The sequence below is a fragment of the Pseudorca crassidens genome, chromosome 20 (assembly GCF_039906515.1).
Source record: "Pseudorca crassidens isolate mPseCra1 chromosome 20, mPseCra1.hap1, whole genome shotgun sequence".
Taxonomy (NCBI): domain Eukaryota; kingdom Metazoa; phylum Chordata; class Mammalia; order Artiodactyla; family Delphinidae; genus Pseudorca; species Pseudorca crassidens.
In genome coordinates this window covers 58,091,254-58,115,608 of record NC_090315.1, presented here as the reverse complement: position 1 = coordinate 58,115,608, position 24,355 = coordinate 58,091,254, and the positions used below count along the sequence as shown (strand labels likewise).

At 47.7% G+C, this 24,355-nt stretch overlaps 1 protein-coding gene across 2 annotated transcripts; it reads right to left on the bottom strand.

Moving 5' to 3' along the window:
- Positions 1–53: 53 nt before the first annotated feature.
- Positions 54–24,328, bottom strand: DNAAF1 (dynein axonemal assembly factor 1). 2 transcript variants are annotated; one of them, XM_067719731.1, is made up of 12 exons: positions 24,107–24,328; positions 21,533–21,668; positions 20,990–21,081; positions 19,144–19,365; positions 18,834–19,000; positions 15,551–15,672; positions 9,991–10,157; positions 8,415–8,705; positions 4,211–4,320; positions 2,595–2,651; positions 1,340–1,712; positions 54–509 (listed from the first exon to the last, which is right to left on the bottom strand). In XM_067719731.1, exons 1-12 carry the CDS (start codon positions 24,240–24,242, stop codon positions 391–393), a joined length of 1,992 nt encoding a protein of 663 aa, XP_067575832.1. In that variant the 5' UTR covers positions 24,243–24,328; the 3' UTR covers positions 54–390. The 2 variants fall into 2 exon arrangements, with proteins under 2 accessions (XP_067575832.1, XP_067575833.1); XM_067719732.1 differs by having other exon boundaries at positions 8,415–8,672.
- Positions 24,329–24,355: the final 27 nt, after the last annotated feature.

Below are 24,355 nucleotides of genomic sequence, written 5' to 3'. Positions count from 1 at the left end.
CTCCGGTGAAGAGTCTTGCAGGGAACACACCCCCTGGGGTCCCTGGGGCGGGACCTAGGTTTCTGATCACACGTGAAGAGAGGAATGGTCCTTGTCTCGGGTACCTGATGAAGTGAATCACGTGTGACTCACTGGACATCGAATAATCCAATAACAGGGACTTGCGTGGGTGCTACAATCTTTACAGTGCTCAAGGGAGACATTTACAGTTACATGGTTTATACTGCAAATAACCGGGGGTTGTGTTAGGCTTTGAGAGCAGGGAGCACAGTGCCATCCATGTCCAGGGCCCTGCACGCCCGCAGTAACTGCAACTCTTTGAAGGGAAGGGGAGCCCAGCCAAGGGGGTGACATGCCCCTGCTGGGGGGTCAGGCCAGGGCCTGTCCCTGTTAGTCCAAGAGCAGAGGGGCTGCCTTTGTGGCTGAGTCCCAGTCTTCTCTGGCCCTGGGCTCCGGGCGCTCCTCCAGCTCCACTTCAGACTGGGCTTCACCCTTTTCGGGGCTGTTTCCTAAAGAGCCAGGAAATGGGTAAGTCGGTATCCTTGGGAAGTGCGGCCAGCCCTCACCCCTTCCCGCGTGCAGGCTCGGTGTCCTCGGGAAGTGCGGCCAGCCCTCACCCCTTCCCACGTGCAGGCCTCGGGGCGGCCACGCGAGCTGGTGTTCAGCAAGAAGCCTGGCTGCCATCCAGCGTGGATTACAGCGGGAGTCGTCTGTGTTCAACAGGCTCCCCGAGTTGGATACCCGGAGGCACAAAGCTGAACACAGAGCTACCCCCGGTGCGCTTGCGCTTGTGACCAGCAAGCACTAGCCAGCTTCCCCCAAAGTGCCTCTCCCTGGTCATGGGCACAGGCCCCAGCGCCAGGCCGGCGGGCACGTCAGGGTGTGGCTTTACCGGTCCCACCCAGCCGGGCACTGTGGGCGCCGTCCCCGCCTGCTTCCCGGCCAGCAGCATCTCAGAGTCATTCATCCTGGTCCTGGGCCTGCATGTGGACGACCCACACCCTCCGGCCAGCTGTCACCCTCATTTTGTCCCATATTCCCAGCTGCGGTATCACCAGTCCCCTCCTTCCCTCAGCAGCCTTCGTCTGGAAGGGCCAAGGATGGGGAAGGTTGGGGAGGGGGTCAGTCTGGCAGCTCCTTGGCCCCGGCCGGCGACTTAGGAACATGCTCTAGCGATCTCCGTGGTCTCTGGAGAGGTCGTGAGTGACCCGCTCTGAGAACACGGGATTCCTAGGGCAAAGGCCCAAGTGGCCACCTGCTCTGGGTTTGGGTGGTCCACAGTCCATTTCCCCCTGAGAAGCTTTTGGCCCCTGTAGCCTTGAAAGTTGGGTGACAGTACCTGGAGGGGAGGCCAGAAGCAGGTCCCCATGCCTGTCCTCACTGCACGGGGCTGGCGCGGCTTCCCTTTTGCAGGCTGGGGGCCAGGGTGGTTGCCCTGAAGGCTCGTCATCGTCCAGCTCCTGAATCAGTGGGCGAGGGGCCTTGGTGTCTCTCCTGTGGGTTGCCAAGTCCCTCTCTGCTGCTGCTTTGAATATGCCTGTAAAGGGCATCTCCGTCTCGGCCTTCCTGGAGGTGTCCTTGGAGACTGCAAATATACTGGAAAGGGGGTCTGTGGATGCGTTTTCCAGCACTGGGAGTGAGGTGTAGTCTAGTTCAGGGTCACTGTCGTCACCCAGGCTCGAGATGGCTGTAATCTTTGGAAAGCACATCTTCTGTTAAAAGAAAAAATGTATTTGAACATTTCTGTTTCCACAATAGTCTCTAAAATGCACAATGCTAATTCGGCTTTTTTAATCTATTACACTGTGGGCCCGACGGAGCACAGCACTCGCTGCTTGAAAGTCGGGCCTCAGGATGGACACTCCTTGGCAGCCGTCTGTGAGCCCTGGAGGCCATGGTGAGCTCTGCAGCCAGGTCTCCACTCCTTCCGGTCCTTGTCAGGTCTCCGTGTGGCACAGCCCTCGCCCACTCTGTTCCTGCTGCACCAGCACCCTCCTGGGTCCCTGAATGGTTCATCTGTGAGCCTTGGCTTCTGACGGGCTCCACCTTCACCCGGCCACCTAGTCGTGCTTTGGAGGTCAGGCCCCCATGGAACTGTGGTCCCCTGTCTGTGTCCCTCCTTCGATGACGAGCTCCTGCCCTGAGATTACACCTTAGGCTTCCCTCTCCTTGGGGCTCCCGGGGCTGGCCCACACTGGCTCTCAGTACTGCCAGAGGGAGGAGGGTCGGGTCACCTTGGGAGAGGTCCCCATAGGGCCTTCTGTGCTCTCCTCCCTCCCTTCCCCCCTGCCCATGTGTCGCTGTGGTACAGACATTCACTAGATGAACATACGGATACATCAAAAGGATAGAAAAAATGTTCAGATAATTACGTACAGAACATGATTATTAAAAATCAGTGATAAAAGATCCGTTCAAAAAACCCGAAGTGGGTAGTTGTGAAACCTCAGAGAGGGGAGCAGCAGTAAACAGCCGCCTTTCCTTAGGTGAGGTGAGGAGGCTTCAGGCACAAAGGGCATGCAGCTTTCCCAGACACCTGGTCAGTGACAGGGCTGGAAGGGAAGGTGGGACTGGGGGGATGTGTGAGAGGTCACCTTGTGCTGGTCTCCCGGAGATCCGCCTGCATCCACGTCTTCCAAGTCAGGCAGGTCCTGGAAGAGAAAACGATCCCCGTCAGCAGGAGGGCACGCTCCCGACGCCCAGTCCATGGGACAGATGCGGCCGCACAGCCAACCAAGCCTGCGCTACATGCTTGGAGTGTGGAGGGGCCCGCGGCGTGACCCAGACCACTCAGGCCACGTGCACGCTCGAAACACACGCACAAGGCAACACCAGGTACCTGGATCTGATCAGTGAAAGAGATTTGCAAGGTGTGACATATTTCAGAAATTTCCACCTCTTTCTCCACTTCACTTTGGTGTTACTCACCCCGTTCATCTGTGGGGAGACGTACCTCCTACACACAAATTTGTCTTAGGACTCTGTGGCATAAAACGAGTCTATTTTGGACCTCCCCCAAACTAGGGGGGGTTTGTGTTTTGTGTTGTGTATCGGGGTGTCTTCATCTAGAGCACCCCGTCCAGCGTGTGAGGCAGGCGCGGGCTGTGTTAGCTGTGTGGGCTCTGGAGCCACGCTGCCTGGCTGTGGAGCCTCGGGCAAGTTGCTTAACCTCTGTGTTGCTCAGTTTCCTCATCTGTAAAATGGGGATGACAATGGTACCTATGTCTTAGAGTTATTGGAAGGGTTAAATCAATCGATAACAAGATGTGTTTAAAATAGTGCCGGACAAAGAGGAAGGTCAGTACCAGCTTAGTGTTGGGGTCCTGTATACAGTCAGTTATCAAATGTTAGGGAAGAATTGCCCACTTTTGTTTTTGTCATTTGTATATGCAGGCCCAGAAAACCAGAAACCCACTCTGAATATTGGCTGTACTCAGTTGAACACTTGTTGAGCCACGTGAAATTGTGAGGTTGGGAATGAAACACCCGTGTAGGAGTTTATAGAAGAAGCGGGAGGGGGCGGGCAAAGCTGTGCACAGGCTTGAACAGAAGGAGCTCACTCGTGGGCAGAGGCGGGCCGTCCTCTGGGCGGGCAGGGTGTGAGGCTACAGGGTGGGGCGCCGGCCCCCACCCCTCGCCCCACCAAAGCACCGTTCCCGGGGGTCATGGCGAAGTGTGTACGTCCCCAGAGACCCATTCCTGTGGGCACAGCATGTCAGACTGTTACCAGAGCGGAAGGGCTTCAGGGAGGAGGGCCGTGCTCCGGGCCGTGATCAGTCCCAAGGTCAGGCGGCCCCTCACTGAACAAGCCCCAGGGGGCGGGCCGCTGGACAGTCAGGCCAGGAAGACGGGCAGCTGTCCACAGAGGGAGAGGCTCGCCAGACGGAGCTGCGCTCAGTGTAGCTTCCTCGGGGAAAACACGGCAGGAGCTTTGTAGATGTAGTTCAAGGGGACTCAGCCTGGGCCATCACTTCTCAGTCTTGAAGGGGCACAGGCACGGACGCCCCTGGGGGAGGGCTTATTAACTGCAGGTCCTGAGCAGTGGGTCTGGGGTGGGGCCCGGGGTTCCGCCTTCTGAGCAGCCCTCAGGGGAGACCATGCCTGCTGGCCCAAGGGCCACACTCTGGGCAGCGAGGATTTGGAAGTTTTGTGCCTGATCTGATACCGGCCGTACCGCAGATACTTCTCTGCAGATGCACCAATTACGTACATCGATGAAGAGCTTCTCCTTCGTCTCCAGTCTGATGGCTTCCAAATCTTCAGCTCCACAGAGCTCTGTACCTGATGCACTTTCAGTGGCCACCGTCTGGGGAGCTGATTCTAAGGAACAACAAAGAGTTATATTAATCTCGGAGTTAGTTTCATACATGGTGGACAGACAGGTAAACCTGAGGTTAAGGCGATTCCAAGAGGAAGGACAAAGCCCTCAGGTCCGAAAGCCTCCAGCCCCTGTGACAGGAGCTGCAAGAATCCCAGGTTAGGACAAGATTATGTCTGAAAGGAAAGGGAGACAGCCGCCCCCTTTCTGGAGCCTGGAGATGGAAGCACCAGCCAGGAATCTGTGAAGAATACGCAGGAACCTTGGAAAAGGCATGATTGATGGGCCAGGAGATGAAGAAAGAAAGGCCGTGGTGCCAAAGGCCAACTTTCACAGCCCCTCCTGCCCCACGAGCGTCAGGGAGACCTGTGAAGTCACCGCAGGGTTGCCTGTGGAACGTGGAGTCCAGACAGGGCTTGTCTTCCTCCCCCAGGGCCCTCCTATCCTGCCCTCTGCTTCCTCTCCAGACTCCGTGATTAAAGATGAATGGCCCCGCTCTGCTCACAACATGCTGGTCCGCTGTCCACCCTGAGGACTGGCCGTGCCCAGTTTGACTCGAGAGCCGCATTGGGGCACCCGTTTAGAATGAAACAAGGGGGACTTCCCTGGTGGCGCATTGGTTAAGAATCCACCTGCCAGTGCAGGGGACACGGGTTCAGTCCCTGGTCCGGGAAGATCCCACGTGTTGCAGAGCATCTAAGCCCATGCACCACAACTACTGACCCTGCTCTCTAGAGCCCGCGAGCCTCAGCTACTGAACCCGCATGCCACAACTACTGAAGCCCGTGCGCCTAGAGCCCGTGCTCCGTGACAAGAGAAGCCACCGCAATGAGAAGCCCGCGCACTGCAACGAAGAGTAGCCCCCGCTCGCCACAACTGGAGAAAGCCCGCGCGCAGCAATGAAGACCCAAAGCAGCCGAAAATAAATAAATAAAATAAAATAGGCAAAGTAGATAAATAGACGTTTAAAAAAAGAATGATATAAGGAAGTGGGCAGGGGCTTCCGGGGCTGCTGTGGACGATCCCAGGCCCACCTCCCAGGCCCGGTTTGTCGTGGTCTCTTCCACTTGGCTGTGCCCGTGGCTTCGCAGCTTCTAATTACGACAGTAGTCTGCTTCCCCTCCAACCAGCCCTTCCCCCGGACCCGTGTCCTGCTCGTGGCGCCGTGGCGTCCAGCTTCCCAGCCAGCAGAAGCTTCTAGTCCAGGCAGCTGCCGAGACCCTTTGTTTCCTAAAACCTACCTGCCTAGGCTTTGTGTGCCGGGAAAAGGCGAGGCAGGGAAGAGTAGTTGTTGGGTGTGTTCCTCACGTTGCCTCATGCGATCCACGGCAGAGACTGTTCCCACTTCGCAGGGGCTAGAACGGGCTCCGAGAGGTTTTGTGGCTTGCCTGAGGTGTCCCAGCTGGTTAAGGGGCTGGACTTGGGTTTGACCTCAGGGTGTCTGTCTAGAAAATTCGCTGCCTCGCCTGTTCACAGAGTGTTTTAGTGAAATGCGTGAGTCATCCTCTGTGCCGTTTTGGTGACCACTGGAAGGAAGCTAAGGCTCCCCTAGACAGAGTGTCATCAGATAGAGGTGGAAACGTGTGTCTCCGTGACGGTGTGCGCTCACATCACGTTTCCCCCGGTCCTGTTTAGACTCAGCGTCGGGATGGGGAGCTATTCAAGCCTCCGAGCCCTGACTCGGTCCCCAGGCCGCCTTCCCTGGCTCCTGACTCCATGATGAGAGAGGATGAGCCCAGGGAACGCAGCAAAGCTGCTCGTACCGTTTATCTCCTAATTTCCTGCATCCTTCACTAGGCCTCGTGACTTGTAAGGGAAGACTGTGCGCCATGCAAGAAAGGTAAATGGAAAAGTTATTTTTTAAAAACAGATGGCTTTTATATTTAGATTTGCTTTTCTTGGGGTTGAGTAACTTGCGTGGAAGAGGGACCTCCTTGTTCTGACAGCTCAGCTCCCCTCTTGGGACTCAGGACACCCAGAGGGTTTTAGCTCAGTAGGGAGGGGACTATGGGGGAGGGGTCGGCAGCAAAGGCCGTGAGGGCTTAAAAGCAGGGAGGATGGCAGTGAATCGAGGTGGAGACCAGCTTGGTCTGTGCGGGCAGATCTGGCTTCAGTTCTGCCCCACTATCACTCGCTCTGTGACGTGAAGCAGGTTACTTCACCTCTCTGAGCCCCAGTTGCCAACTCAGTAACATGGGTTACTAGTGAGAGCACCTGATCGTGGGATTTTGGGGAGGCTAAGCTGGAAGTCATGGCCTTGGCTGACACGTTAGATAAACATCTGGCTGCGTCTCCCTCTTCCGACCTGCCGCAGGTTGCCAGCTCCTCGTTAAATGTGCCCTTCGTTCAGGAAGGCAATTGATGGTTTCACTCATAGAAAACTCTGCTTCTAGGCTAGGTGCGGTTTCAAGGCAAAAAACTTACCGGAGGGGGAGTGAGGATGCAGGCAAAACCTTGTATCTGGGTCTCAGAATACACGTGCCAACACCTACATCAGTAGTTCAGAGGATGCTCTTTTCCCCGTGTGTTTAATACATGATTAGTGCCCCTTTTAAATAACTAACAAAACCTATAACATCGCCATCTGTGGGAAGCTTGAGGGAAAACGTGACCCTTGTCTAGTAGAAATTCTCTCCCAGAAACCAAGGAGTGACCAGGTCTTGGAGGGTCTACAATCCCATCCAGCAAAGTGGAGCCAGGAGCCACAGAAAGCAGGGCTTCAGTGCCTCCCAAGGGAAATTAAGACAAGTCACGCTTCTCACAGATGCCTTCCAGCCGCAGTCTCATGGCAAAGTCAGAAGAGGAGCGGCACAGCCACCCGGCAAGTGTGAGGAGGGCGGCAGAGGGACGGGTGGGGCATGTCCCCTCCCCGGGCCTATTCTCCCGGCGGCAGTGGCTGTTTAGATCCCACGCACTTTCCTGCTCCTTCCCTGCTCTCCGCCCACTGCTCCTGCCTCACCTGCTGGAACCCCTGGGGACTTCATGAGCTCCAGCATCCCAGATGGGGGCCAGGGCCATGGATGTCAGCACAGTCACAGGTCACCTCACTCCCTACACCACCCCTCCTTCCTAAGGTGCGTTTCTATTTCCCACAGACGTCTTGTTAAAGACTGTAGGCTACACGATACATTTTTCAGATGTTACTGAACAAAAGCGGGGTGGGTAGTAAATCCCAGTGAATAATGGAGCACTGATTGTTTGGGGGTATGGAGTGGCCAGTAAGGTTTTGAAAAGAATAATTAAAATAGAGCTCAGCTGAGTTAATCTTTGAGGACAGTCTGCCCTGCCATTATCTTCAGCTGGAAAGAGAATTCACCCATCTCTGGGGCCCTGGGGTGTGGCCTTTGCCCCCTCGGCAGTCTAGAGGCTAGGCTTACTTCGAGGTCTCTCCCAGACAGTGGGGGCCAGACAAGCTGACCTCCCCAGATGGACCTCAAATCCTGCTCAGGCTGGGAACAGAAGGTTCGGGTCCCCCAGGGCTGCACAGACACAGCAGTAATGGGCAGTGTCCAGGGCCGAGTCCTGGGTTTATCTGTTAGTCAGCAGGACCCCAGGAACTTGGCGAGAACCTGCTAGTGGGCTTCTGTTCTAGATCACCATCATCCACTGTGGTAGCTGTGGCCATGTGCCAGCAGTGTGGCCAGTACTCCTGAGGGGCTGGATTTTACATTTGATTTAATTGTAGCTACTTTTAATTCATTTCAATTGAAAAAATGAAGCAGCCCCAAACAACTTGCTTCTTTTCATAGAGCTGCATTTCACCTTAACCATTCAAAAGTGAGCGTGGGAATTGAGATGTGCTCTAAGTGGCATATACAGGCTGGATTTTGAAGACTTAGTGTCAAAAGAGGGAAAGTATCTCATGAATAATTTTATGATGATATCAATTATTATATTTTAGATGTACTGGGTTAGATAAAATACAGTTAGCATCTCACCCATTTCTTTGCACCTTGTTGAAGCTGATACTAGAAATGCAGTCCGGGCTCCCCTTGTGGTTCTAGATAACTCGCAGACTCAGCAGTCAGAAGTGGAAACCCGAGGCCTGCAGACGGGTGCTGGCCCATCTGCACCCCTGTTGTTCTCAACCACCTACCTTCCCAGGCAGCTCCGGGGCTCGGTGGCGGGGCCTTGGCAGGGAGCGCCGCTCCTGGCTCCCCGTCAGCATCCACAGGCAGCTCCTCCGGGAGACTCGACTCTTCTGACTTTTCTGGGAATAGCTCGTCCTTGGCCTCGAAGCTCTCCTTGACAAACAGCTCCGTCTTCTGCCACCTTTCTCTGTCCTCTTCAGGCGCTTCCTCCCCTTCCACAGTGGCACCCAAGTCCCTGGCACTGTCTGGCGCGAGCATCTCCCCTGAGCAGAAGTCCACAGTGAGCTGGGAACGTCCTGGGAGGACAAGGGGGACCTGCAGTGAACTTCCGGGATGGTCATCAGAGTGCTGTTTAGGTGCTAAATACACGGGCTGAAAGTCCACCAGGGGGATGCCTAGCGCATGCACTGCCAGCACAGGACACAGCCACTAGAAAACTGTGCAGGGGGCTCTTAGGAGATGCAGGCTGAGGTATTTGGGGTTAAGGGCCAAGATGTCTGCCTTTGCTTTCAAATGGGTCAGCAGAACAGGAAAGACTGTGTGTGTGTGTGTGTGCCTGTGTGTGCCAAATATTAACAACCATCCGATCTAAACAGACAATTCAGCTGTTCATTTTAACTATTATTTAAGCTTTTCTTAAAACTTGAAAAATATCAAAATTAAAAGTTGGGAAAAGGGAAATAAAACCATGCTACAGGGGAACATCTATTTTATGGGACTGTACTATTATGCTGATTCAAAAGAGTAGGCAAAAAGCAATATAGCTATGCCAGGGGCTTCCCTGGTGGCACAGTGGTTAACAATCCACCTGCCAATGCAGGGGACATGGGTTCAAGCCCTGGTCTGGGAAGATCCCACATGCCGCAGAGCAACAAAGCCCATGCGCCACAGCTACTGAGCCTGCGCTCTAGAGCCTGTGAGCCACAACTACTGAGCCCACACACCACAACTATTGAGCCTGCGCGCCTAGAGCCCGTGCTCCGCAACAAGAGAAGCCACCGCAATGAGAAGTCAGTGCACTGCAAAGAAGAGTAGCCCCCGCACACCCACAACTAGAGAAAGCCTGCGTGCAGCAACGAAGACCCAATGTGACCAAAAATAAATACGTTAAATAAATAAATTTATATATATAAAAAAGAAAGCAATAGAGCTATGCCATTTTTTTCTATTAAAAAAAATACATATGTTTTACATGCGTGGGGAAAAGCCAGGAAATACCCACACTGAATACTGAGTGGTTCTTGCTATGATACTGTTATTACTCTTGCCTTTCTATGTTTTCTATGTGTAGCATATTTACATGTTGTAATTAGGTGAAAAACACTAAATGTCATTTAAAAGCACACATAGAGACTCTGGCTCTTCTACTGGGTGTAAGAGGAGGAAGGGGGTTCCTACTTAATAAGGTGCCCTGAGCACCGTCCTTGAGGTCAAGGGCAGATGGATCTGCAGGTACGTGAACGAATGGTCCCCACCCCCCACCCCCCACCCCCAATCCCTGAGATGAAAGACTGTGGTTCAACAGCCCAGCTTTTTCATCTGAACGGAGCTCGGGGTCCTCCCTGTGTCTCAAGCACGCACCTTGCTCCTGGCTTGCTTTCTGCTGTTTCCTCTCCTCGGCCTGGCGCTTGATTGCGGCTAAGGCCTCAATGCTGTCTGTGATCTTCTTCCGCTCTCTGCTCTCCCACTGCTGTCTCTCCTCCTGCTCAGCTTTGTACCCTCCTCGTGCCCAGGCCTCTGCACAAGCTCTGTTTAGGAGTATTAAAAACAAAAAACAAAGAAACAAGAACACCCCAGAAATCGGGGAGGTTTGAATTGTCACAGGTTCAAAGTAAATCCAAAACATACACTATCTGACCAAACTTGCGCATCTTCCCCAAAATCAAACTAAAGGCACAGGACATATGACTGCAAGGATACGTATTAACACGTGCACATTTTTAATCTGTAAAGTCTAATGGTTTGCAAAGCCAGCGAGATACGAGGCCAAGAGCACAAGTGACAAAGAAAAAAATGGAGAAATTGGACTCCACCAAAGTTAAAAATGTGTGTCATGCAAAGAATACCATAAATGAAAGGCAACCCACAGAATGGGTATGCAAATCATATACCTGATCAGGGGGTTGTATCTCGAATATATAAAGACCTATTGCAACTCATTAATACAAAGATGACTTAAAAACGGGAAGAGGTTAAAAGAATGAGAAGGCAAACTGTACTGGGAGAAAATATCTGCAAGAAAGATAACTGAAACATGGCTTGTATCCAAAACATACAAAGAACTATTACAAATCAAAAATGAAAAAACACACATTTTAAAAAGTGGGCAAAAGAACTGGACACCTCACCAAAGAAGATAGGCAGGTGGCAAGTAAGCTCATCATCATAGGACATCAGGAAGTGCAAATTAAACCAATGAGATGCCACTTGACACTCAACAGAACGGCTAAAATCCAGAACACTGACAACACCAAATGCCGGGAAGGATGTGCAGCGACAGGAATGCTCCTTCATTGCTGGTGGGAATGCAAAATGGCGCAGCCCCATGGAAGACAGCTTGGCAATTACAAAGCAAACAATCTTACATATAATCCAGCAATCGTGCTCCTAAGTATTTACCCAAATGAGTTGAAAACAAATGTCCACACACAAAACCCTGCACACGAACATTGATAGCAGCACTGTTCACAACAGCCAAAAAGTGGAAGCAACCCAAATGTCCATCAACTGATAGATAAAGAAAATGTGGGCTGAGATAGCCTCATCCACCAGAGGGCGGACAGCAGAATCAAGAACTACAATTCTGCAGACTGTGGAATGCAAACCACATTCACAGAAAGACAAGATGAAAAGGCAGAGGGCTATGTACCAGATGAAGGAACAAGATAAAACCCCAGAAAAACAACTAAATGAAGTGGAGATAGGCAACCTTCCAGAAAAAGAATTCAGAAAAATGATAGTGAAGATGATCCAGGACCTCAGAAAAAGAATGGAGGCAAAGATCGAGAAGATGAGAGAAATGTTTAACAAAGACCTAGAAGAATTAAAGAACAAATACCTAGAATAATTAAAGAACAAACAGAGATGAACAATACAATAACTGAAATGAAAAATACAGTAGAAGGAATGAAGAGCAGAATAACTGAGGCAGGAGAACGGATAAGTGACCTGGAAGACAGAATGGTGGAATTCACTGTCACAGAACACAATAAAGAAAAAAGAATGGAAATAAATGAAGACAGCCTAAGAGACCTCTGGGACAACATTAAACGCGCCAACATTCACATTATAGGGGTCCCAGAAGGAGACGAGAGAGAGAGAAAGGACCCAAGAAAATACCTGAAGAGATTATAGTCGAAAACGGCCCTAACATGGGAAAGGAAATAGCCACCCAAGTCCAGGAAGTGCAGAGAGTCCCAGGCAGGATAAACCCAAGGAGAAACATACTGAGACACACAGTAATCAAACTGACAAAAATTAAAAACAAAGAAAAATTATTAAAAGCAACAAGGGAAAAATGACATTTAACATACAAGGGAACTCCCACAAGGTTAACAGCTGATTTCTCAGCAGAAACTCTACGAGCCAGAAGGGAGTGGCATGATATATTTAAAGTGATGAAAGGGAAGAACCTACAATCAAGATTACTCTACCCAGCAAGCATCTCATTCAGATTTGATGGAGAAATCAAAAACTTTACAGACAAGCAAAAGCTAAGAGAATTCAGCCCCACCAAACCAGCTCTACAACAAATGCTACAGGAACTTCTCTAAGTGGGAAACACAACAGAAGAACCTACAAAAACAACCCCAAAACAATTAAGAAAATGGTAATAGGAACCTACATATCGAAAATTACCTTAAATGTGAATGGATTAAATACTTCAACCAAAAGACACAGGCTTGCTGAACGATACAAAAACAAGACCCATATATATGCTGTTTACAAGAAACCCACTTCAGACCTAGGGACACATACAGACTGAAAATGAGGGGATGGAAAAAGATATTCCATGCAAATGGAAATCAAAAGAAGGCTGGAGTAGCAATACTCATTTCAGATAAGATAGACTTTAAAATAAAGAATGTTACAGGAGACAAGGAAGGACACTATATAATGATCAAGGGATCAGCCCAAGAAGAAGATATAACAATTATAAATATATATGCACCCAACATAGGAGCACCTCAATACATAAGGCAACTGCTAACAGCTTTAGAGAGGAAATTGAGAGTAACACACTAGTAGTGGGGGACTTTAACACCTCACTTACACCAATGGACAGATCATCCTGACAGAAAATAAGGAAACACAAGCTTTAAAAGACACAATAGACCAGATAGGTTTAATTGACATTTACAGGACATTCCATCGGAAAACAGCAGATTACACTTTCTTCTCAAGTGCACGCAGGACATTCTCCAGGATAGATCACATCTTGGGTCACAAATCAAGCCTCAGTAGAATTAAGAAAATTGAAATCATGTCAAGGATCTTTTCTGACCACAACGCTATGAGATTAGAAATGAATCACAGGGGAAAAATGTAAAAAATACAAACACATGGAGGCTAAACTATACGTTACTAAATACCCAAGAGATCACTGAAGAAATCAAAGAGGAAATCAAAACATACCGAGAGACGGGGGCTTCCCTGGTGGCGCAGTGGTTGGGAGTCCGCCTGCCGATGCAGGGGACGCGGGTTCGTGCCCCCGTTCCGGGAAGATCCAACATGCCGCGGAGCGGCTGGGCTCGTGAGCCATGGCCGCTGAGCCTGCGCGTCCGGAGCCTGTGCTCCGCAATGGGGGAGGCCACAACAGTGAGAGGCCCGCGTACCGCAAAAAAAAAAAAAAAAAAAAAAAAAATACCGAGAGACAAATGACAATGAAAATACGTGATCCGAAACCTATGGGATGCAGCAAAAGCAGTTCTAAGAGGGAAGTTTATACCAATACATGCCTACCTCAAGAAACAAGAAAAATCTCAAATAAACAATCTAACCTTACACCTAAAGGAACTAGAGAAGGAAGAACAAACAAAACCCAAAGTTACTAGAAGGAGAGAAATCATAAAGATCAGAACAGAAATAAATGAAATAGAAACAAAGAAAACAATAGCAAAGATCAATAAAACTAAAAGCTGGCTCTTTGAGAAGATAAACAAAATTGATAAACCATTAGCCAAGACTCATCAAGAAAAAGAGGGAGAGGACTCAAATCAATAAAATTAGAAATGAAAAAGGAGAAGTTACAACAGACACCGCAGAAACACAAAGCATCCTAAGAGACTACTGCAAGCAACTGTATGCCAATAAAATGGACAACCTGGAAGAAATGGACAAATTCTTAGAAAGGTATGACCTTCCAAGACTGAACCAGGAAGAAATAGAAAATATGAACAGACCAGTCACAAGTAATGAAATTGAAACTGTGATTCAAAATCTTCCAACAAACAGAAGTCCAGGACCACATCGTTTCACAGGTGAATTCTATCAAATATTTAGAGAAGAGCTAACACCCATCCTTCTGAAACTCTTCCAAAAAATTGCAGAGGAAGGAACACTCCCAAACTCATTCTATGAGGCCACCATCACCCTGATACCAAAACCAGACAAAGATACTACAAAAAAAGAAAATTGCAGACCAGTATCACTGATGAATATAGAGGCAAAAATCCTCAACAAAATACTAGCAAACAGAATCCAACAGCACATTAAAAGCATCATACACCATGATCAAGTGGGATTTATCCCAGGGATGCAAGGATTCTTCAATATATGCAAATCAATCAATGTGATACACCATATTAACAAATTGAAGAAGAAAAACTATGATCATCTCAATAGATGCAGAAAAAGCTTTTGACAAAATTCAACACCCATTTATGATAAAAACTCTCTAGAAAGTGGGCATAGAGGGAACCTACCTCAACATAATAAAGGCCATATACGACAAACCCACAGCAAACATTCTCGATGGTGAAAAACTGAAAGCATTTCCTCTAAGATCAGGAACAAGACAAGGATGTCCACTCTCACCACTATTATTCAACTTAGTTTTGGAAGTCCTAGCCACGGCAATCAGAGAAGAAAAAGAAATAAAAGGAATACAAATTGGAAAAGAAGAAGTAAAACTGTCACTCTTTGCAGATGACATGTTACTATACATAGAAAATCCTAAAGATGCCACCAGAAAACTACTGGAGCTAATCAATGAATTTGGTAAAGTAGCAGGATACAAAATTAATGCACAGAAATCTCTTGAATTCCTATATATTAATGATGAAAAATCTGAAAGAGAAATTAAGGAAACACTCCCATTTACCATTGCAACAAAAAGAATAAAATGCCTAGGAATAAACCTACCTAGGGAGACAAAAGCCCTGTATGCAGAAAACCGTAAGACACTGATGGAAGACATTAAAGATGATACCAACAGATGGAGACATATACCATGTTCTTGGATTGGAAGGATCAATATTGTGAAAATGACTATACTACCTAAAGTATACCCAAAGAGCACTACCCGTGCTCTGCAACAAGAGAAGACACTGCAATGAGAAGCCCGCGCACCGCAATGAAGAGTAGCCCCTGCTCACCGCAACTAGAGAAAGACCGCACGCAGCAACAAAGACCCAATGCAGCCAAAAAATAAATAAATAAATGAATAAAAATTAAATAAATAAATAAAGCGAGGTACCACCTTCACTCATCAATTGGCCTGGCAAAGGTTTTGTTTTGTTTTTTTACATGGCTGTGTCTAGGGAAGTTATAAGTTGATACAAACATTCTAGAAAACAATTAGAAAATATTTAAAAACACCTTTTAAAAGTCTCAAACCACAGTCTTTATCTTTAATCCAATAATACAACTCAGGGTTCCATCCTAAGGAAATAACCGGCCATGAGATCAGAGACTTATATAGAAGGATAATTATCAAAGGATTATGAAAAATCTATGAATAAGTGCTCAAAAACAGGGAATTTCCTATTAAAAACAATCATGTAAGCCATTAAACCTATTTCACTGAAATATTTAATGATGTGTGGAAATGCTCAAAAATCAGAAAATTTTAAAAGTTTAATATTGAGTATGCTCAACTATTACCTATTAAGTATGATCAAAAGGCTTTTTGTTTCCTTACCTGTCCTTTGGAAAAACTGGTCTGTCATCCAGGTATGTTAAATGTTTTAGTCGAACAGTGACTGTCCGTCGATAATTAGGGATGTTCCTAATCACTGGGTTTCCCATCAAATTCAGTACACGCTGGAAGCACACAGGCAGAACCACATTAATCACTGAAAAATGGATGCGATTAAAACATTTAATATGTGCAGTGCTCTGAAAATAAATAAATAAACAGGGAGAGTTTACATCAAATCACGAAGACGATATCAGAGAAGGCAGAGGCTTTCGTTGTTTCTGTGCCATCAGAACTGTCCCGAGAACTGGGCAGCCCTTTCTTCTATTACACTTGAACTTCAGGTCCTAAATCTCATTGTCCTTCCAAAACAATACTGGAAAACACTTCCTGAGGCCTTTACCCGAGGGCAGTGATTGCATTAGTTTTGCTGGCCCACTCTTTTACTGAAATTAATCTCCAATTGATCATTTTCTGTCCTTCCCAGCCAGGACCCATTTTAAGAAAATGTACACAGCAGCTAGACAGATAAGAAGTGGTGACTGAGGGCATAGGATGCAAAGTGCCTGCTTATCTACTGCCAAGCTTATAGGTCTTCTGGATGTCAAGTCGGGACCAGGAAAGGGAAAGCGACGCAGCAGTGCCAGTGCGCCGTCCCCACCCCTCTTTAAATACTGTCACCTCCCCTCCTGCCGATGAAACTCAAGAAGGTGAATGGTCAAGGTGACATGTGGGTGAAACATTTAACATCAGTTTGCCTGAACTGGTGAAATGTTTTTCATATCCAAAGTGATTTTTCTTGTTCAGGAAAATAAATATACTGGTTCAAGTGACCTGTTCTGTGGGGCTGAGTCGGGGGAGCGATGTGCCCCAGGGGCAGGGACTAAAGGGCTGCGTGTGTAGGGAGAATGTAAAAGCCATCACAAAACAACCACGAGGCTGACTGTTCTTGTTATGGGTTGACTTGCTTCCCCCCAGCAAACTCATATGCTAAAGTCCTAACCCCCAGCGCCTCAGAATGTGACTGTATTCGGAGACAGTCTTTGAAGAGGTGATTAAGATTAAATGATGTCATTAGGGTGGGGCATGATCCAATAGGTCCTTGTAAGAAGAGATTAGGACACAGAGACACACACCGAGAAGGCCATATGAGGACCCAGGGAGAAGATGGCCACCTACATGCCAAGGAGAGAGGCCTCAGGAGAAACCAACCCTGCTGACACCTTGACCTCGGACTTCTAGCCTCCAGAATCATGAGAAAATAAATTTCTGTTGTTTAAGCCACTCAGTCTGGTACTTTGTTACGGCAGCCAGCCCAAAAAATGGTATCATGATACAGCTTTATATTATCACCATATACTGGTGATGATATAAATTCTAAAGTACTCTTTGGTGACAGTCTGCTCTACAGATTGGTTTTTTGGTTTTTTTTTTTTGTTTTTTTTTTGCGGTACGCGGGCCTCTCACTGCTGTGGCCTCTCCCGTTGCGGAGCACAGGCTGTGGACGCGCAGGCTCAGTGGCCATGGCTCACGGGCCTAGCCGCTCCGCGGCATGTGGGATCTTCCCGGACCGGGGCACGAACCCGTGTCCCCTGCATCGGCAGGTGGACTCTCAACCACTGCGCCACCAGGGAAGCCCTACAGATTGTTCTTGAACTATGATTTGCTTACTGTTTTTCTTTAAATGGACTTACTTTTTCTTTCTTATCCATACCCTAAGCAGTAAACAGTGAACTCAAGTTTTTTGTGTGCTATTTGGAATATTTTTTCCTAGTTCACATGACAACACATATACACTAAAAAGCAAGGAAGTCATCAAAGGCTGCTGGAGTGGAGTCCAATGGACACAGGAGCTGCCTGGAGGGGTTGCCACAGGCCAGAAGATGGGACCATTCAATCACCCCAAATTAGAATGACAGCAAGGGTTAAGTCATATCAAATACTGTATCTATAAATCTTTGTGTTCACGATGATAACGTGAACCTTTAGAAGTTCAACCTCATTGTCACCTTTAGAGGTTCCTACGTTCTTGACTCATTTCTCTGAAAAGGAATACATAAAAAGAAAAAAAAAACAAGCATTTATCCTAGCTTTTTCTTTCTTTTTAAAAAAAATTTATTTATTTGGTTGCACTGGGTCTTAGTTGTGGCAGGTGGCTGTGGCTCACGGGCTCCTTAGTTGCAGCTCACTGGCTCCTTAGCTGTGGCATGTGAACTCTTAGTTGCGGCATGCATGTGGGATCCAGTTCCCTGACCAGGGATCGAACCCAGGCCCCCTGCATTGGGAGCACGGAGTCTTACCCACTGCGCCACCAGGGAAGTCCCTATCCCAGCCTTTTCTATATGGACTTTATATTAGGGAGGCATGAATGGATGAGCAAAACTGCTCTTTGTGGAAGCATTCCAGCTAATAGGTGCAGAAGGAATAAGAGACTTAGAATACGGTCACTGTGTGACCCCTAATGAAATCACACATGGAGGCAACATGCTTCGGGAGCTGCAGAAACGATCAGGGGAAGGGGGTGAGGGACTTCATGAAGGCTGGATCTGGTTGCCAGCAGCTAAACCCACGAATCAAGCTGAAAGTTACAAAACGAGAGGCGACCAGACTTACAGGTGCCCTGACTGATGCAACAGCAAACCTCAAAGTTAGATTCTGAGCCTATATCTGATCAGGTCTCTGGCTCCACCATCATTTTACAAGAGATACTGGGGACAGCAGAACACGTTAAACCACACCATGAGGATGCAGTCAGCTGAATCCAGGATGTGGCTGACAACCAGAGGAGGGACCCGGTTTCTTCTACAGATTTATGGTGTGTGTGTGTGTGTGTGTGTGTGTGTGTGTGTGTGAACAGCCAAGGGGAGACTGTGATAGATCAAGAGATTTGAGAGATGCGTAATCCAAACGTGATGTGTGGATCTGGTTTGGATTTGCAAAACCCAACAGTCAAAGCACATTTTTGAGACAAATGGGGAACACTGAATATGGACTGGTTATTAACTGTCCTTCTGGTAATATTTTAGATATAATAATAGTATTGTCATGATGCTTTTAAAAAGTCCTTATCTGTCAAGAATACACACTGAAATATTTGTGGGTGAAACGATACAGCATCTGGCATTGAAAACACTCCAGCTAAAAATACAGAGAGGAAAAAAAAGTGTGATGGGTGTGAAGAAAGCAGGGAGAAAGGAAGGGGGAAGGGAGGGAGGGGAAAGAGAAAAGAGATCTGCTGTCTACAGAACACAAGATAACGCAAGTTGTGTGCGTGTGTGTGTTTTACCAGGTTGGGCATGCTCTCGAGAATGCTCAGGATCTCTGGGTCACTCAGCTGGTTGTGGGAAAGGTCAAGGACACAGAGTTTCAAACATTCCTTGAGATGCTGAACGTCTTCCACGGTCTCTAAGTGGTTGTGGGCCATCTGGAGCGTGTTGAGGACCGGCAGGCAGGCTGGAAGGGGAGGTCAGCAGAAGTAAGCGACACGGGTGGAAAAGAATGTTAAGAACCTCCGCTAGGAAACGGTGGTGGACGCGGGGGCCTAGAGGACGCTCCACCCTGCCCTGCCCCGCCCCGCCACGTCAGGGCCTTCTTACAGAGGTTTTCAATGCTCTTGATGTAATTGTTGCTGATGTTGAGAGCATCCAGTTTCTGCAGAGGTTCTAGGTTCTCGATCTTATGGAGCAAGTTCACTTGCAAGAAGAGGCATCGCAGTTCCGTTTGGGCCTCTAGGTTCTCGATTTTCTGTATTCCGTTGCACTCCAGCCAGAGACAACGCAGCCCTGTGTACTCTTCCAAGTTCTCGATGCGGTCAAAGCCTAGTGGGGAGGAAGGGGGAGTTGGTTAAGCTTCTACACACTCAGAGGCACAGGGGTCACCCTCTTTTCTGCCTATCTGCCCAGCATCAACATGTCCTTCCTCAGTTACACCACTGCCTCTTTGGAGGGACATCCCTGTCCTGATACTACCCCATGGCTCTCTGCAGGGAGCTGGTCACGCTTAGCCGAGTGGAGCCAACCTTCATGAATCCCGGGGAGCTTTGCTCGCTCCATTGGAAAGAGGTAACTTTCTGCTAGAATTGCCAGCCTGGAAGGGTGGAGCCTAACACTGAAGGAGCCACCTTCCCTTCTCGCCTGCGAGTGGGGAGAAGTGAGGGGTGACCTGCCTGAAATGAATGAGCACAAGGGAAAGCAGGGCCAAGGAAAGGGGAGAAACAGCCTCGTGAAGAGATGCGGTGAGCACCAGGATGGATCCAGCTGTGCCTGAAGCCAGTCCAAACTTCGGGTCTGGTTTGACGGTATTTTTCAGTTTTATGAGCCACATTTAAGGTGAGGAGAACAAACATTTTTGTTTCCTTGAGTGACTCATTATAGATTTGTAATTCACAGTGCACCTGCTATTACCAAAACTTTTTCAAAGTCATTTGTTTTGTTGCCTGAAAAGTTTTAACCAAAAGTTTTTATTAAAAAAGGGTAATAGCAACGATGAGGCAGAACCACCCAGCTAAGTCATTCCCAGATTCCTGACCCTCAGAAACAGTATCAAATAATGATAATTTTTTAAGTTGGTAAGTTTGGGGGTAATTTGTTAGGCAGCAGTAGATAATATAGGTATATCTCTCTCCTAATTCTTCTCTCTGATTCTTTCTACTTGGTCTAACCCACTGGGTCTTCTTCTTCTTCCCACCTCTTAAATATTGGTCCTCTGGGGTCTGCCCTCCTAAGTCATCTCATCACTGTTACACCAAGATATTGGGTGGAGGATTTTGGAGGGGGCAACGTGGAGGTGAGGAGACCAGTTAGGGGTCGTTGCACACCTTTAGAGTAGTTGTGCAGCTGGAGCCCTCCGTGAATCTCCCAGGCACAGCGTGAACCTTCTCACAGTGGCCGCCCTGTCCCCCAAGACACCAAAAGCATCTTTACCATATCCGTCTCTGTATCTTCAGCACTTGCCAGGCACACAGAAGGCTCTCAGTAAACATTTACTGAACAAATGAACATAAAGATGGTCTGATGAAGCAGGGTGGCCATCCCAAGTTCAGCACGAGGTTGGGAGTTCTCACTCTGGTTCCTCATTGCTAGAATAGCCCTGTCTATGAACCTGAACTTAAGTTTATGTGTGATACTGGACACCGACACAGTCCTTCACAATGTAACCCTCCCAAGCCCAAAGTATTTACAAGTAGCTACTGGCTCGAAAAAGTATGAGTCCTTTAGCAAATATAAATAAAAGATACCAATGTGTTTCCCTTGAACCCGTATTAACTCCAGTCATGTAAGACTTTTTCTTCAAAGAAATATTGCTTTTCCATGCATCTCCACTAAACTCTGAAATTTCTACTTAAATATAAGTTAAGAACACCAGATGATCCCTGCAAGTAATTCTTAACACCACTAGAGTCTTTCCACCTGACATGAGGTCGCGCCTCCACCAGACGCTTACCTTTATAGTGTAAGTACAGCGTATCGTTCAGCGCTGGGGTGATATAAAGCTTGTGCTGCTTGCATAGTTTTCGCAGAAAATTTTTAGTCATTCTGTGGAATGAAAAACATGAACAAGAAAGTTATTTCAATTTGTCAGCTGTAAAATATATCCCATAAATTCTTTGCCACACCCATTCCGTCCACAAATTCCAGAATATTCTATATGCCTGATGACTTTGTTTATAGCTTTCAGGGCCTCATCCAGTATTGTGACTTTCGGCCTTCTCAAAAACTGCAAAGTGTGTTCTAATAGAAATACCTTTGTGTCATCAAGAACTACTAATGTTTCTCTCTCTCCAGGTCCAGCATTCAAGTTGTATAGATTGTGGTTAGTTAAGCCACAGAGCGACGCCCTCCTGCCTCTGCCACTAATCCTCAGACGTGGGGCCGACTATTTAATCTCTGTGAGCCTCAACTTCCTTATCTGGACAAAGGGGTGATTGTAACATCCACCTTAGTGGGTAAACGCGTCGTGCTGAGTGGCAAGAGCACACCCACGTACCTGGGGCCACGATCCTCTTTGTCATCTCTTTGCTGTGCTAAGTGACCCTCTGACCAGCTATCACCACTGTGTTTCTGCTCGCTGAGGTAGGAAGTGTCCGAAGGACCTACGCATGTTTCCTTAGGGTCACTAATTTCTGTAAAATAAAGAGATTGGTTCTATAGAGATCGAGAAATGTATAAAAAATGTCCCCCAATTTCAACTTGATGAATAACTGTCTGCTTTTAGCATGGAACTGGTACTCTTTAAATGTATCACAGTGATTTTTAAAGCACTGATAAGGACTATGAAAATTTCACTTCTAGGCAGATCTTTGATGAAACCTCTTGTACAGCTGGACACGGAGACGTGTGCGAAGATATTCACTTCTGCATTACTTGTAACAGCCAAAACCTATTAATGCAAATGTCCATCCATAGGGACTGGTTAAATAAAGCAACAGATTATTATTCTGCCTTGGAATAGAATGCACTGGAGCTATGTCAATCAACATGGATAATTCTCAGAAACACATATGGAGTGAAAAAAGCAAGTTTCGTAATAAGCACAGGATATCATTTACATAAATCAAACCCACACAAACCTATGCTATGCATTGTTTAAGGACACATTTTAGATAGACAGATAGATAGGTAGATAGATAGGATAGGAAGAGAGAGAGACAGATGAGATTGAAAGAACCCACACAAAATTCTGGAGGTGGGGAGAAGGGAATGGGGCTAGGAGTAGAGGTGGGGTAAGGCAAAAAACATCAAATTTATCTGAAATGCTTTATTTCTTTAAAAAAAGACTTGAGGGGGCTTCCCTGGTGGCGCAGTGATAGAGAGTCCGTCTGCCGATGCAGGGGACATGGGTTCGTGCCCCGGTCCGGGAAGATCCCACATGCCACGGAGCGGCTGGGCCCGTGAGCCATGGCCGCTGAGCCTGCGCGTCCGGAGCCTGTGCTCCGCAACGGGAGAGGCCGCAGCAGTGAGAGGCCCGCGTACCGCAAAAAAAAAAAAAAAAAAAAAAAGACTTGAGGTACATATGATTAAAATGCTAATCATTTTCAATTCTTGGTGGTGATACATGGGTGTTTGTTATAATGTTCTCTGTTCTTTTAAAAAAGTTCTCCAAACAGGAGGGAGGAGCAAGATAGAGGTAGGGGATTAAGAAATATAAACTACCATCTATAAAATAAATAAGCTACAAGGGTGTATTGTACAGCAAAGGGAATACAGCCAATATTTTATAGTAACTGTAAATGGAATATAATCTATAAAAATTTTGACTCATTACGTTGTACACCTAAACTAATATTATAAGTCAACTATACTTCAATTTAAAAAAAGCTCTCAAAAAACACACAAGAAGAAACAAAAATTATGGGAATATCTTTGGTAGAAAGAAAATGAACACGCTCAAATGCACTTATTTTTTTTTAAAGGTCAATTAAAATTGGCTGATTCAAATGCACTTGATCTTAAGGGCTGTTTGCTGCTGCTCTCTGGGTGTCCCTGTGGACTACCGAATGAGATTAAACACTCCGTGTATGGGACTGTATCTTATAATTTCCTATTTCCCACTGCATATACTGCCTAGCCACAAGAGGCACCAGATAAAGGTTTGCGGAATAAAGACTAGGTGCTCAATATACATAATAATTGATTGGTTATATTAATAACAAGAACTGCTATTTATTACTGGCCCAATGTATGCCAGACACTCTAATTATAACTATCTCGCTTGCAAAAGAGACTGCCCTATAGAGAGCTTAAGCTCTGGGCAAACAGCCATAAAACCGGCAAGTTGCAGAACGGTAGCGTGAACCCAGCAGGAGTGGCTTCAAACCTGTGTCTGTGCACAGAGCAACATGGCTTCCCTACAGCAACTCTTACAGGGCTTGCCTGGACAGTCAATGCTCACGATATATTTGTTGGCTGGGTTCAAAACATGAGACACAAATCAAGTAGTTTCTTTACCAGCTCCTAAAAAGTTTCCCTTACAGTCCAAGCCAAGCAGGAGGGGAGGCTGTTTTCTAAGCCCGTTCCGGAAAACTTTGGTGAGGAGTCACCTCAGAAGAACCAGCTCGTCATTCACTCTGTCTACCAGAGATCAGACACTGGACCGGACACTGCCAGTTCAATCAGGATGTCCTGCCCTGACATAGCTTGCCATCTAGAGGGGGAGAGAGGCTTTGATCTTGCATGGTGACGGCAATAAAGGGAAACATTCAAAACATTAAAAAGTTGGGCGGTGGGGAGAATGGTGTGTTCAGTGAGGGCTTGGGCTCTGGAGTCAGACTGTCCAGGCGTGAGTCTGTTCTGTCATTGACTGGCTGAGGGTAATCTGTTTGGAGAAAGTTCTATAACCTCTTTAAGTTCCAGGTTCCTCATCTGTATGAAACGGGGAGAGGAGTGCCTACCGCAGAGGGAGGGTGTATGGCTCGAATGCAGTGAGCGCACGGCACGCATCGTTTAGTAAGTGTCGGCCGCCATTATTATTATTACTATTACTGCTGGCTGTGAAGACTAGGGGTGTGGTGCTGGGCGCAGGCCGTCGCCCCCCTCGCCTCCCTGGGGCGGCTGTCTGCACCTTCCTTGCGGCCCCCTTGGCCTGCGTTCCCGTGGTCACCCGCCGACTCCTCCACGGCTGGCTCCAAGCCCGGCTCCCGCGCGCAGTCCTGTTCCGCTCCCCCGTCCGCCACGGACTCCGAGGCCTCGCGGTTCATGTTTATTCCTGAAACACTGAACACCCCGTAGCAGTGGGGAAGCCCGGTTGTGTGGGATCACTACGTGCCCCAGCCCGCCAGGGCACTCTGCGTCTGCGTGTGCGTCGTTGGCA

What these genes read in the sequence shown, in the direction of transcription:
- DNAAF1 (XM_067719731.1), bottom strand. Translation starts at nt 24,242, where the DNA reads ATGAACCGCGAGGCCTCGGAGTCCGTGGCGGACGGGGGAGCGGAACAG. An exon ending in CCAGTTTTTCCAAAGGACAG is followed by an intron (nt 10,158 to 15,550) that starts GTAAGGAAACAA and finishes ACTCCTAAACAG; the next exon opens with AGCTTGTGCAGAGGCCTGGG. An exon ending in GAAAGCAAGCCAGGAGCAAG is followed by an intron (nt 8,706 to 9,990) that starts GTGCGTGCTTGA and finishes TTGTCCTCCCAG; the next exon opens with GACGTTCCCAGCTCACTGTG.